This window comes from Heterodontus francisci, chromosome 14 (assembly GCF_036365525.1).
Source record: "Heterodontus francisci isolate sHetFra1 chromosome 14, sHetFra1.hap1, whole genome shotgun sequence".
NCBI lineage: Eukaryota > Metazoa > Chordata > Chondrichthyes > Heterodontiformes > Heterodontidae > Heterodontus > Heterodontus francisci.
The window spans coordinates 53439928-53455251 of record NC_090384.1 but is presented as its reverse complement, the minus strand read 5'-3'; the positions used below and the strand labels follow the sequence as shown (position 1 = coordinate 53455251).

At 42.3% G+C, this 15324-nt stretch overlaps 1 protein-coding gene and 1 long non-coding RNA gene across 2 annotated transcripts in view; one reads left to right on the top strand and one right to left on the bottom strand.

The window, feature by feature from the left end:
• Window positions 1–15324, bottom strand: part of ctsd (cathepsin D) — a 44294-nt gene that overhangs the window by 16382 nt on the left and 12588 nt on the right. Inside the window, exon 2 of the mRNA XM_068046232.1 lies at window positions 12711–12870. Within this exon, the coding sequence (XP_067902333.1) occupies window positions 12711–12870 (160 nt within the window). The remainder of the gene's footprint in view (window positions 1–12710; window positions 12871–15324) is intronic.
• Window positions 3900–14178, top strand: LOC137377045 (uncharacterized). The gene is made up of 4 exons (XR_010976350.1): window positions 3900–4067; window positions 11623–11812; window positions 13577–13711; window positions 13820–14178. It is a non-coding gene; the product is annotated as an uncharacterized lncRNA (long non-coding RNA).

Genomic DNA, 15324 nt, shown 5'->3' with positions numbered 1-15324 from the left:
AAATGTGAAATCTTGCCGCGTAATCCTTTAAATTGGTTTGGGGAGTTTATATCTTGTGTTTTAATGACCTCACTAAGGTCGTAACACTGTTCTCTCTCTTTTAGGTCCCAAGTGGATCAGCTCACATTTGCCTACAGTGAAATCCATTTGCCATAATTTTGTTCATTCACTTGATTTATCAATATCTACACTGCTTACAATGCCACTTATCTTTAAGTCATCAGCAAATTTGGATATGTGGCTTTCTATACCATCATTAATAAATAGAATAGTTACAAATCTTAATATCTACGAAGGAGGAAGACAACTGGTATGGTACCAAACAGGTCCCCATTTAATCAATCAGTCTGTGTGGAGCTAACTATCCCAACTGGATCTGCAGTTGGGATGCTACAATTGGACATGGCAGCCTGGGGATCAGGATGACAAAGAAATGGATTAGCCAGATCTTCTAGTCTTCATCTCCATCCAATGACGCCAGCTGGAAAGTGTTCAAGTTGTCACTGAATTAGGGCAGGATTGGGCTTGACTGACAATTAACCTGGCAATATGGTCCACAAGAGAATGAGAGCCTGTTAAACTGTACCCCAGTTAACAGTTAGTAGCAACAGGAGCAGGGCAACAAAGACTGGGAGAACAGCAGTTCAGCAAGACATAATGGAATGCAGCAATGAAAACAGAAAATGCTGGAAATACTCAGCAGGCCTAGCAGCATCTGTGGAGGGAGAAACCAGAGTTAATGTTTCAGGTCAATGGCCCTTCATCAGAACTGTTAAAAAAGTTAGAAGTGTAATAGGTTTTAAGTAGGTCAAATGGAGGGGGGGGGGAGGGGTGGGGAGTCTATAAAAGGGCAGAAGATGGGAGAGATTAGATGACAAAAAAAAAAGAGTTGGGGCAAGCCAAAGGGAATGGTAATAAGACAAGTAAACAAAACAAAATGATGTGTCTAGGAGGAGGTGTCAATTGCAGAATAATGAACAACTGCATTCGAAAACGAAAACAAGAGCAAAAAAAAAACACGAAGATTAAGGCTAAACCACGCAAAGAAAAGGAAAGAAAAAGAAAAAGGGGAGCAGAGATTGCAGTCTGAAATTGTCGAACTCAATATTGAGCTCAGAAGGCTGTAAAGTGCCAAATCGAAAGATGAGGTGCTGTTCCTCCAGCTTGTGTTGAGCTTCATTGGAACACTGGTGGTGGGGTCGTGGTCCATGGGAAGGTAGGAAAAAAAGCGTCATTTAGCCTCCGCTAGGTAGCGGTCTGTTTGCCAGACACCACCACCACCACCCTTGTCAACAGGTTTGATAATGATGTTAGGGTTGAACCTGCGAGAAGCAGCAAGTTCAGAGTGAAACAGGTCAGAGGTGAGAGTGAGGGGAGCACAGAAATTAGGATGGCCGATGTCACATTGACAGTTCTCAATGAAAAGATCACAAGAGGGGAAGGAGGCAGAGGGAGGGGTCCAGGTGGAGGGAGAATACTAGACAGTAAAAGGGTCCACTGTGTGGGGTAAGGACTCCTGGCCAACGAAGTGGGTACAGAAGCGTAGGAAGAACTCAATGTTGTGCTGAGCTTGAAATTCATTGAGGTGGAGGTGCAAGGGGATAGAGCAGTCAGGAGAGATCATTCAGGGTCAGAAAGGAGAAGTTGGAGGGTATTTGCAAGACACAGCAAGGGGAGGGGAGATTAGAAAAAGAGATGAGGTCAGAAGGAAGTGAAGGGGAAATAAAGATCTGGAGGCTGTTGGCACCCATGAGTTGTTGGTATTTGCAATCCTCAACACCAATAAAAGATTTTAAAAAAAATTTTAAATTAAGATGTCAGATGAGATGAAGGATGAAATGAAACTGTGGAGCCGGACAGTTCTGAGATTGTAAGAGCCTGTGCTGTAGAAGATAGTGGTCGAGTGTGCAAGTGGCTGTGCAAGGCATTGAGCGTGAATCTCAGGATGCAGCGAGAATAACGGTTCAAGGTACATTGAATATCTGCGTGGATCCAAAATATGAAGATGGAATTTCAGTTGGAAAACACGTGGAATAAGTCAGAGCCAGAGACAGTTGCTGAGGAAGGAAATGTGGCTGTGAAAGTGAATTTTGGTAGATCCTGATCAAACACAAGAAGGGAAAGAGAAAGCAATGAAGGTGAACAAGGTTAAAATAAAAAAGACAAACAGAAATCCCATCCGAGAAAAGAGCAGAACTTCAGGGTGGGCACTCCTGGAAGAGAAGAAGTGGCAGTGAATTAGACACTAATACAAAGACCAAACACTGTGGATGCTGGAAATCTGAAATAAAAACAGAAAATGCTGGAAATACTCAGCAGGTCAAGTAGCATCTGTTGGAGGGAGAATCAGAGTACGAACTGGTAAAAATTAGAAATGTAATAGGTTAAGTAGATCAAATGAGGGAGGGTGCAAAAAGAAAAAGGGAAGATCTGTGATAGGATGGAAGACAGGGGAGATTACATGACAAAAAAAAAAGTTGATGGGGCAGAGCCAAAGGGAGTGGTAACAGAATGCAGTGCAGGCACAAAACACAAAAGTCATGCAAGAGAGATTAGTATATAATTATGTTTGTAAAGCAACTAACAAAATAACCAAGCGGCCTGTACGATCAATTAAGTTATGCAAGTTGTTTGAAGATTTTCATGGTGAGAGCGATAATGTTGAGCAAGATGATTTTACGGTTTTTACACCATGTGAATTTGTTCTGAAAAGAGCAGCTGTTTCCTTGAAAAAAAGGAATTCAAAGAACTGGCAGGCCTTGAAGTTTTAGGCAGCGTACTCTGCCCGTTGTCTGGAGGAATAACTGGACCAGGTAGAAACAGTAGGTTTATAGGTGGTGGAGATTGGGAATGTAGGCAGGATCGTATTGCTGACAGCAGTAACAAGAACATAGACTGGCCTGTTATTTGTCAGCTAACTGGGTTCCACGATCGGTCAGTACATGCTATTGGTCTTACAGCTATTGTGTCTGGTGGCAAGTCGATACATACTATTGTTCTTGTTGGGGTATGTCGGCTGCAGAGCAGGTGGTGATGTCATAGCACATCACATTACATTTTCTTTCGGTTTAAGGCCTGGTGTAGGTTTGGCACTGAGCTACGCCAACACTTAGAGTTGAACAATTGAACGGTGGTGTTCTGCAGAAATCAGTATCTTTTCCAACCCAGGATTCCTCCACACTACAGTAACCATGAACCCAATGGGGGCCTACTATCTTCAACCACAAGACTCTTCCAACCTGGATACTAGATTTGGAAAATAACTGGCAGACTGGTTTTCAGACAAGCCCAGAAATATACTCTGTTTTAAAAAGGAAGCATTGGAAGGAATTTGATTTTGCACCTCTCAAAAGTTATCCCTTAAACAGAAAAGTTACAATAGAAATCACGAGACATGAAGCTACAAAGAGGAACCAAACACAAAGTAGCTCTCCAACACAGCTACACCGATTTATAGATTGTACTGCTGAACAGATTCCTTGTTGGACCTTGTACAGCTCAACAAATGGTGTACAGACTGCAAGCTGAATGTGGAGATACGAGTTTGGTGAGTGGCGAGTTCAGGAAGGGGTTAAGAAGAAATAACGTGAATTAGAAAGGTAACTCTGTAGAATATACTCAAGTCAAGATGAGAAAAAGACAAACAAGCTGCTAAAGCAAATGGCAAGGTTAGGGAAGTGAGTGTTAGAAACTGGGATGTGGTCCAGGCTGCACAATCAGCAAGTTGTGGAAGGTCATACAACGACGCCTGGTTAATGTGAAACAAGGAGATAGGGACCTAAGACCGGAGACATCTGCTGAGCACAGATAAAGAATAAAACTGTGTAATCAGAAGGCTACGTGACAAAGAATGTACATAAGCTTGCAACTTTGACTGTAAAGTTAGAGTGCTATCTCGGACTGCCCGAGATGGTCTCTCCCTGTGTATGCTTGAATAAACAATTGAAACTTGTTCCTGAGTCTCCTCGTGTAGAGATCGAGTGGGTGCTCCATTTTTCTACTTTTTTTTCCCCATACTTTAACCCTCCAGTATTTGGTTCCCACTTCGGTGCAGAGGAAGTTGTTTGGTGAGTATCTGCTAAGCTATTCTACTTATGACAAATAGTCTGTAAAGTTAAAGCTATGGCAGGGCAGCTCTGCAGAGTGGAATGCACATCCTGCGGTTTGTGGAAAGTCCTGAACGCACCATGTGTCCTAGATGAACACGTCCGCGGGAAGCATCACCGGCTGCAGAAGCTTAAGCTCCAGGTTTCGGAACTCAAGCGGCAACTGGAGTCACTATTGTGCATCCACAAGGCGGAGGACTATGTGGACAGCACATTTAGGGAGGTGGTCACACCGCAGCTTAGAAGTATGCGGGCCGATAGGGAATGGATGACCGCCAGGCAGTCTAAGAGAACCAGGCAGGCAGTGCAGGAGTCCCCTGAGGCGATCTCACTCGCTTATCTGTTTTCCCATTTTGGACACTGGTGAGGGCGATAGTTCCTCAGAGGAGTGCAATCAGAGCCAAGTTTGTGGCACCACAGGTGGCTCAGATGCACAGGAGGGAAGGAAGAGAAGTGAAAGAGCAGTAGTGATAGGGGATTCGTTAGTTAGGGGAACAGACAGGTGTTTCTGTGGCAGTAAACGTGACTCCAGGATGGTGTGTTGCCTACCTGGTGCCAGGGTCAAGGATGTCACAGAGTGGCTGCAGGACACCCTTCTGGGGGAGGGTGAACAGCCAGAGGTTGTGGGCCTAATCGGTACCAATGACATAGGTAAGATGGGGGATGAGGTCCTGAAAGCAGATTTTAGGGAGCTAGAAAAGGAGATTTAGAAGCTCAAAAGCAGTAATCTTAGGATTACTCCCAGTCCCATGTGCGAGTGAGCATAGGAATAGGAGAATAGAGCGATTGAACATGTGGCTGGAAAACTGGTGTAGGAGAGGGGGCATCAGATTTCTGAAACATTAGTACCAGTTCTGGGGCAGGTGGGATCTGTACAAGATGGATGGGTTTCATTTTAGCAGGACTGGGATGAATATCCTCACAGGGAGATTTGCTAGTGCTGTCGGGGAGGGTTTAAACTAAATAAATAGTCAGGGTGATGTGAACCAGAGAGGGAGCTCAGATTGAAGGGACGCAAAAATGGTAACTTGTCTGGGGTGTGGGAACCAGGAGCAAATATCAGAGAGGAGCATGATGCACAGAATACTGGGAATAGTTTGTTATTAGGTGGGGTCAGAGTAAAGGAGAAAGTAATCAAGTCTGAATCAGGGTTAATGTGCATGTATGTAAATGCACAGAGTGTGGTTAAGACGACTGGTGAGGTGCAGGTGCAGATTGCCATGTGGAAATATGATGTTGTGGCTATAACAAAGACCTGGCTCAAAGAAGGGCAGGACTGGGTGTTAATATTCCTGGATACAAGGTGTTCAGGAAAAATAGGAAATGGGGAAAAAAAGGGGAGGGGTGGCAGTATTGATTAAGGAGAGCATTGCAGTGTTGGAGAAAAAGGATGTCCCAGAGGGGTCGAGGACAGAATCGATTTGGCAAGAGCCAAGGAACAAAAAGGTGCAGTTACATTACTCGGTATTGTCTATAGACCACCAACTAGTGGGAAGGGCATAGAGGCACAAATTTGCAAGGAAATTACAGAAAGGTACAAAAATGATAGGGTAGTTATAATGGGAGACTTCAATTATCCAAACATAGACTGGGATAATAGCAGTGTAAAGGACAGGGAGGGGGCAAGAGTTCCTAGAGCATGTTCAGGAAAAGATTTTTACAACAATATGTTGCTAGTGCAATGAGAAAGGAGGCACTGCTAGACCTGGTTCTTGGGAATGATGTGGGCCAAGTGGATCAAGTATCAGTAGGAGAGCATTTAGGGGACAGCGATCATTGCATCATCAGGTTTAGGCTGACTATGGAAAAGGACAAACAGCAATCCAGGACAAGAATAATTAACTGGGGGGGGGGGCAGGAAGGCCAACTTCAATGGGGTAAGAAAAGCTGGGCAGATTAACAATGGGCTACCTTCAAAGAGGAGATAGTTCTGGCACAGTCAAGGTATGTTCCCTCGAAGGGAAAAAAGGCAAACAAATCCAGAACTCCCTGGATGACAAAAGAGGTAGAGATTAAGATAAAGAAAAAAAAAACAGTGTGCTTATGACAGATGCCAGGTAGAAAATACGATTCATAACCAGGATAGAAGGTCCCGAGAAGTGAAAAAGCAAATAAGAGAAGCAAAGAGAACATGAAAAGAGACTGGCAGCTAGCATTAAAGGAAATCCTAAAGTTTTCTATAGTAAAAGGGAGGAGTAGGGCGAATTAAAGACCAGAAAGAGAATTTACACATGGAGGCAGATGGCATAGCTGAGGTATTAAATGAATACTTTGCATCTGTTTTTAGCAAGGAAGATGCTGCAACACAGGCAATGTTGAAAGAGGAGGTAATTCAGACACTAGAGGGGTTTAAAATTGATAAAGTAGCAGTATTAAATAGGCTGTCTTAACTTAAAATGGATAAAGCACCAGGGCAGGATGAGATGCATCCAAGAATACGAAGGGAAGGGGAGGGTAGAAATCACAGAGGCACATAATTTTTCAGTCTTCCTTAGACTCGGGGGTAGTGCCAGAGGACTGGAGAATTGCAAATGTTACACCCTTGTTCAAAAAAGGGTGTAAAGATACACCCAGCAACTACAGGCCAGTTTAACTTCAGTGGTGGGAAAACTTAATTAGGGACAAAAATCAATAGGCACATGGACAAATGTGAGTTAATTAAGGAAAGCCAGCATGGATTTCAGGGAAAATCATGTTTAATTAACTTGCTGGAGTTTTTTTGAAGGGGCAACAGAGAGGGTTGATGAGGGCAATGCTGTTGATGTGGTGTACATGGACTTTCAAAAGGCGTTTGATACAGTGCCACACAACAGACTTGTGAGCAAACTTGTAGCCCGTGGAATAAAAAGGGACAATAGCAACATGGATATAAAATTGGCTGAGTGACAGGAAACAAAGTAGTGGTTAATGGATGTTTTTCAGGCTGGAGGAAGGTTTGTAGTGGAGTTCTCCAGGGATCAGTGCTGGGTCCCTTTCTTTTCCTGATATATATTAAATGACCTAGACCTTAGTGTACAGAGCACAATTTCAAAGTTTTCAGATGATTGCAGAAGCATTGTGAACTGTGAGGAGGACAGTGCAGAACTTCAAAAAGGACATAGACAAGTTGGTGGAATGGAAAGACAGGTGGCAGATGAAGTTCAATGCAGAGAAATGTGAAGTGATTCATTTTGATAGGAAGAACATGGAGACACAATATAGAATAAAGGGTACAATAATAAAGGGGGTCCAGGAGCAGAGGGACCTAGGTGTATATGTGCATAAGTCATTGAAGGTGGCAGGACAAGTTGAGAGAGCAGTTAATAAAGCATACACTATCCTGGGCTTTATTAATAGGGGCATAGAGTACAAGAGCAAGGAAGTTATGTTGAACTTGTATAAGACACTAGTTTAGCCTCAGCTGAAGCATTGCGTCCAATTCTGGGCACCACACTTGAGGAAAGATGTGGGGGCATTGGAGAGAGTACAGAAAAGATTCTTGAGAATGGTTTCAGGGATGAGGAATTTCAGTTATGAAGACAGACTGGAGAAGTTAGGACTGTTTTCCTTGAAGAGAAGACAGAGTTAATTTGATAGAGGTATTCAAAATAATGAGGGGTTTGGACACAGTAGATAGGGAGAAATGATTCCCACTTGTGAAAGGATCGTGAACAAGAGGGCAGAGATTTGGTAAGAGAAGCAAAAGGGACAAGAGGAAAAACTTTTTCACGCAGCGAGTGGTTAAGGTCTGGAATGCACTGCCTGTGAACGTGGTGGAGGCAGGTTCAATTGAAACATTCAAAAGGGAATTAGACAGTTATATGAAAAGTAAGAATGTTCAGGGTTATGGGGAGAAGGCAGGGGAAATGGAACACACAGAGCTGCTCTTTCAGAGAGCTGGAGAGATGGACTGAATGGCCTCCTCCTGCACTGTAATGATTCTGTGATTCAAAAGGGGGAATTCAGCATTAAAATTAAACAGTGTTAATAACGCTATAACATTAGTGCGTTTTTTTTTTAAAAGCAGGTTTTTCTCCTGCCCACTGTGTGCTACTCATAATGGAGGTCTATAATTGAACAAGATCTATGCAAATCTTCACATTTAGCAACTGAACAAAGCTGTACCCACCAACTCTTCAGGAAGAGCTGAAATTTGGGTCACTAAATAAAACAGGAATTGATTCAACCTTCAACTGCTCCTGGTGTAGACAACTTAAAAAAAAACCCTTTACATACCTTGCAAGCACAATGCTTTTGTAAAATATATATTTTAATGGTCAATTAAAAATACAAAAAGTTATCTATCTACAATAGATTACTACTCTTTGCCTTTCAATAAGTATTTTAGAGACTCATCTTGATTTTGCAACGTCTCACCTCCCTTCAAACATGCCATGCTGTTGGCTGCTGATAAGTGGCCGCACTCTTATTTGAGCAATCCTACCTTCACAACGGACAGCGACAGCCACACAATTTCCGGGTCTCCAGAGCTGCTTCCGGTAGGCTACTGTGCTAATGCTCCCTTTCCAGCAACAAAAGCCTCAAAATAGCCACCCTCAATAGCTCTGTCCAAGGGCTACCATCCCATCACTAAGCTCCACTTCCTCTTTGAAACCCTTGAATGGATTGTCACCTTCCAATTCCTTGCCCATCTTTCATACAACCCCTTGTTTGAATACCTCCAGCTCCTTGCCCCTTCCACAGCCTAAAATGGCCCTAACCAAAGTTACGAATTACATTCTGTGACCACAATTACGACACATTATCCATCTCCCACTTAGACTCACTGTTCATTTTTTTGGATTATGTCTCTCACATGCCATGGATGTTCTTCTATGTTAAAGATACTATACACAAATACAAGTTGCTCTTGGTGTATATAATATACACACAATTATTCATGGGAGCCACTCAATGCCAAATGGTATCATAATGTAAAGTCCAAGAGCCTATACATATAACTGGGCCCCAAGGACCAACTACAATAGCAGTACAATGCAGGAGAAGAATGAATTTGCATCTGTCCTGGGACCTGTAACAAAAGGAAAAAGGACAAAGGAGAAATCCATTTCTAATTCTCAGCACCAACAAGCACACAGCGTGCAGCTCCTATATAACAATTAACTATTTCAGACTTCTTTAAAGCTTCCCATTTTTACCATTACTCATCCAAATCCTCATCTCCAGATGCCCACAGTAGGCAAAATACTTCCAACTACATCCTTTAGAATAAAACCATTTCTTCATGCAGTTCCCATCAGTGGCACACAACAGACTCTATTGAGTGGATAAACACAGATGTGTTCTTTAAAACACAAAAGTGGTCTACTGTCTCAGGTGACACTGCAAAATGTATGCTGGGTTTTGCTGTACAACTGAGCTGCAGAGTGTGACCAGCTCCCCACACCTACTCTCCTGAAACTGGCAGCCTAAAATGCAGACATTTATTTACAGACACAGATCGCTAATACTTTTGGTTCCCTCCAGGTCAAGTTATTTATATTCATTGATGTCAACATAACTGTGTGGATGCAGTTAGTTGCATTTCTCCAATGCAAGAAATTGCACTGGGGATTGGAAAATAAATGCGCCTTTAAAAAGAGGTTTTAGTATTAAACAATGACAAAATGGCTAATACAGGCATCACGAGTAAATTAAGATAGCTTGAGTTAAGTATGTCTTAACAGTTTCAGCTAGAAAATAGGAAAGTCCATTTTTAGCAAAACCAGTCAGAACAGAAAAACGAAGGTTAAGCAGAGATGTAACAAAAACTATGGGACAAAAGAACGAACTCAGCTCAGATTAAAATATATAAGTATTTATATGATTAGCAAGCACAATTCCTCAAATGAGCAAGGTGTCTCTTTTGGAACATGAATGGGATAAGCTCTATGAGCACAGGAACTCTGTCTTAACAGTACTTCCACTATAGTGTTTATTATACGTTCAAATTTATGAACTTTAGCCACCATGTTAAATAGGGATTTCACTGCACAAAGAGGGATAAGAAAGTGGAACTCTGCCACAAAGTGGTTGAAGCAGATAGCATTGATTCATTTGAAAACAGTATAATACTGTAAAAATTACAGTACAAGACTGAGAAAAAAAGTTTTTTTTTTTAAAAACACTTCAGGTGAGCAAATAAATTGATTGTCCTGTTTAAGTATGAAACGGCACTCATTAAAAATCACAAATGACATTGTGATGGTGATGAAACAATGATTCTATCCCTTCTCGACCTGTCTGCAATTTTCGACACAATTGACCACACCATCCTCCAACAATCCCTTGTTGTCCAACTGGGTGAAACTGCCATAGCTTGGTTCCATTGTTATATAATCACAGCCAGATAATCACTTGCAATTGCTTCTCTTCCCACTCTCCCTCAGTTACCTCTCGAGTTGCACAACTTTTTGGCCTCCTTCAATTTCTCATCTCCGTGCTAACCCATAGTGATCTAACTTGAAAAGAGTGTTTACATGTATGCTAACACTCAGTTCTACCTCACCACCACCTACTAGAATCCCTACAATGTCTCCGATTTGTCATACTGCTTGTCCAACATCTAATAGTGGATAACAGAAATTTTCTCCAAATTAAATGTTGGAAAGGCTGAAGCCATTGTCTTTGGTCCATGCCTCAAATTCAGTTCCCTGTCCACCGTTTCCATCTCTGGTAACTGTCTTAAGCTAAGCAAGACCTTTCACAACTTTGGTATTGTGTTTGGCCCCAAGAGAGGTTTCCGACCACATATCTGCATCACCAAGACTGCCTGCTTCCACCTCCGTAAAATCGTTTGATCCAACCTTCCCTCAGCTCATCTGCTGCTGAAACGCTTTTTCAAGCCTTTGTTAATGTGACTATTCCAACACACTCCTTCCGAGCTCCAGTCTTCCACCCGATATAAACTTGCTCACCCAAATCTCTGCTGCCCATATCCTAACTTGTTCACCCATCATCCCATGCTTGCTGACCTTCACTGCCCACCCTCCCACAGCCCCAGGACCTCAATTTTAAAATTCTCATCCTTAAAACAAATTAGGATTCTACCACAACTCAACTGGTTTACATTGTATATAATTTGGTATAACCAACGAAAGGTCCTGGGACTGATTTCAGCCATCAAAACACTCCAATTAGCCTGGCTTTATTCTCCTCGATCACTACCTAAGGATCCGATCAGAAAGTGAAAATATGTAGACAGCAGATTAGGCTAGGATTGGGCTTGGCCTTTAACAACCTCCCTCAAATTGCCTCCATTATTCACCATCTTAATCTAACACAAAGCCTGGCATCGGATGCAAAAGTTCTTAAGGATTTCTTGTGTGTTTGATATAGAATACACAGCGTGTTACTGAACCAATGTTGGATGGCAAAAAAGAAGTTTTTTTTGTTGCAGAGAATGATGTGTAAAAAAAATCTAATTGCCTTCAATTTCAAACAGAATAGGCTCTGTCAAAAAGTGCAATTATTTTTCAGTGGATAAATAATATTTCATAATACACAACCATATTACCCATCATTTTGTTCCCTTCAGGAAAGATCAGGAGGAAGATGAACATGAAATTTAGGACAAAAATGAGCAATTTTCACTAATTCATTTCATCAGAATTTGTCACCAACGCACATGCTTCAATTTTACTGGGAGTGTAAAATTCTGCACTGAAGGTTTATAGAAAGACTAGCATTACAACATGCCCACTATCCAGAACAGCACCTTTCAAGCTGTAAGTAGATTATTTAACAGAGCATGCAAAAGCTAAATTATTAATAATCACATGGGCATTGTACTAGAGACCCAAGTCATGCAGTAGGAAGATGCAAGTTAACATATGCAGTTTCAGATTGGGGCCTCAATACAAAGAGAATTGTGCACAGTAATGAATGTTTAATACTGATTTATTCAATGTGTTTTACATGGGATTTTACAGCACACAAGCAAGCCATTCAACCCAACAGATCTTGCCAGTGTTTATGCTCCACATGAACCTCCTCCAACCTTACACGATCAACATATCCTTCTATTCCTTTCTACCTCATGTACTTAGTTCCTCAAATGCATCTTTGTCTGCAAATGTTGATATTATGCTTCCGATACTGGAATCCAAAATAATTTTGATACACACCAAGAACAATTATTCCGACACTGATCATTGGGAGATACGAATTAACATTTCACAGCGGCACAGTGGTGAGCACCGCAGCCTCACAGCTCCAGCGACCCGGGTTCAATTCTGGGTACTGCCTGTGTGGAGTTTGCAAGTTCTCCCTGTGTCTGCGTGGGTTTTCCCCGGGTGCTCCGGTTTCCTCCCACCACCAAATGACTTGCAGGTTGATAGGTAAATTGGCCATTATAAATTGCCCCTAGTATTGGTAGGAGAATATAGGGACAGGTGGGATGTGGTAGGAATATGGGATTAGTATAGGATTAATATAAATGGGTGGTTGATGGTCGGCACAGTCTCGGTGGGCCGATGGGCCTGTTTCAGTGCTGTATCTCTAATAAAATAAATAAATCTCCTCTGGCCAAAAGACTAACTACTATTCTCCATTTTTTGCTATTTAGCAAATTTCCCATCTATATTGTCACATCCACTTTAATATTACTGTTGAGACTGTACTCACATCCAAGTAGTTTTTCAGCGTCTCTGGGGTGGGCTCATTGCTCTTTGGAAAGCCCAAATTGTATTTATTGAAGTATTGATCTCCTGCAAGAAGTTCCTCGATGCTATTCCCAGAATCAGTGAAGGTTTGTCGAATTGAGCGAAATTTTATCAAAGGAATTCTGCAAAATAAAACACAAATTTTGATAATGCTTACTACACCTCAGAGCTACAAAGCATGAGAGAGCAGCCCTTCATCAAGACTGGGCTTGGAGGTTCTAGAACAACTGGATCATTCAAAGTCACTGCTCTTAATCAGCAAGCTCTTAGCTAGGAAGTTCCAGGTGAACTATCCTGTAGAAACAAGGCATCACTTCATCTGAGGGGAGAAATAGACCAGAATAGGTTCAAACTAGTTTGGACAGCTGGTAACCATTTTGCTCCTGCGCCATGCTTCCACTCCTTGTGTATTAAAGTTAACAGTACGTATAAAGCAGTGTTAATAATGGAAGAATGGAATACTTTGCCACCCAGCGCCGGCATTAAACCATCCCAGGTCACCTTCAGCAGCCAAGCGCAGGGAAAGACTCATCACTCCCTATAAATATAAATAAAGCCTCAGACACAACACAGAAGCTCTCAGATCAACTGCCCCTATACTATTTCTGACAGATTGCTGAAGTGGAGGCAGTTTTGTACAATGGATCCCTACAGACTAAACGTCAAGACAGCCTGAACTCTCACCAGCTAGGACAAAAAGGTCTAGAGGGGCATTTTATATTGTCATGTAGACCCCCACCTGCCAAGAATGAGGCATATTAGTTTTGTCATATGAATATTGATTGTAAACTGTTACTGGAGTGAAGTGACTTGTTTGAAAATCACCAGACACTGGGTTGGAAGGACATTTGCATACGAAGAGACGCTGCTTGTGGAGACAAAGGACTGCTCCAATTAACCCAAGTAGATTTTGATCACCAGACATTGAAAGTGTAAGGAAGCGCATTCCAGAGACTGCTAAAGGTAATATAATCCACAAACCTCGCAGGCGTGCCTGTTCCAACTAAGGAGCTCGTCACATGACTAACCTGCTGGGCAACTGTTTTTTTTTTTTTAAATTGTGCCACACAGAAAGGAACAGAAGGCAGCTTGCAACTAAAGCTGGAACACGGAAGCCGCTGCGTGTCTCACTTTCTCCAAAGCCACCGGACCCAAGGAAGACACGCAATCCTCAAAAGAAAAGACTCCTACATCGGAATAAGTTGAAGCACAAACTGGGCCCCAACAAATTGCAAGACTTACCGGCAACCAAAGATTCCACATTGAACTTAAATAACTAATTCCCAGATATTGCCTCAAACCTTTCCCTTTTATTCCTTCTACTTTTTCTGTCTCATTCTGCGCGTGTGTTTATCGCGTATGCATGCTAGCATGGTCGTATTGTATATTCGTAGTCGTTAATTGGATTAAAGTTTATTAATAAACTTGGACCTTTCTTGTTTAAATCTAAGGAAACTTGTAAGATTTCTTTGCCTTACAATTGGAGGAGTGAACAAGGATTCACGAGGGGGGAGCTAAAAACAGTGCTTAAAAATTAAACCCTGTTACGGTTAAACCAGGTAAAGGCTGAGAGGGATACCCCAAGCCCCTTACATAAAAACATACGAAGGAGGGGGAGTAGGCCACTCAGCCCTTCAGGCCAGCTCCGCCATTCACTAGGTTCATGGCTGAACTGATTACTCCACATTTCCACCTACCCCTGATAACCTTCCACCCCTTGCTCATCAAGAATCTATCTACCTCTGCCTTAAAAATATTCAAAGACTCTGCTTCCACCGCCTTTTGAGGAAGAGAAATCTAAAAAGACTCATGACTCTCAGAAAAAATTTCTCCTCATCTCTGTCTTAAATGGACGACCCCTTATTTTTAAACAATGACCCCTAGTTCTAGATTCTCCCACAAGGGAGAAACATCCTTTCCACATCCACCCTGTCAAGACTCCTCAGGATCTTAAATGTTTCAATCAAGTCGCCTCTTATTCTTCTAAATTCCAGCAGATACAAGCCTAGCCTGTCCAATCCTTCCTCATAAGACAGCCTGCCCACTCCAGGTATTAGTCTAGTAAATCTTCTCTGTACTGCCTCCAATGCATTTACATCCTCCCTTAAAATACAGAGACCAGTACTGTACACAGCACTCCAGATGTGGTCTCACCAATGCGCTGTATAGCTGAAGCATAAACTCCCTACTTTTGTACTCAATTCCCCTTGCAATAAACGATAACATTCTATTAGCTTTCTGTCAGACAAACCCCCACCTGCGAAGACTGAGGCACACATTATTTTGCCACGAACAGTAAAATTAAAACTGCAAGCCCGACGGGAAAGGCAACAGACAGTGTTGGAATGGGGACCCAGTCGTTGCTTCCCCAATGCACAGAAGCAGCGGTCAGACCAGTTTTAGTCACATGACTAATTGGCTGTTGCAGAGATTGGAACTGAGTTTTAAATCGGAGAAAACAGGCGCTCCTGGAACTGAAGCACCTGGTCGTAACACTTTCCTAATTATGTGTTGTACAAAGCCGTGCGCTCCTGGAACTGAAGCAAGAATTACCTCCTCTTCTGTCTGCCTACCTC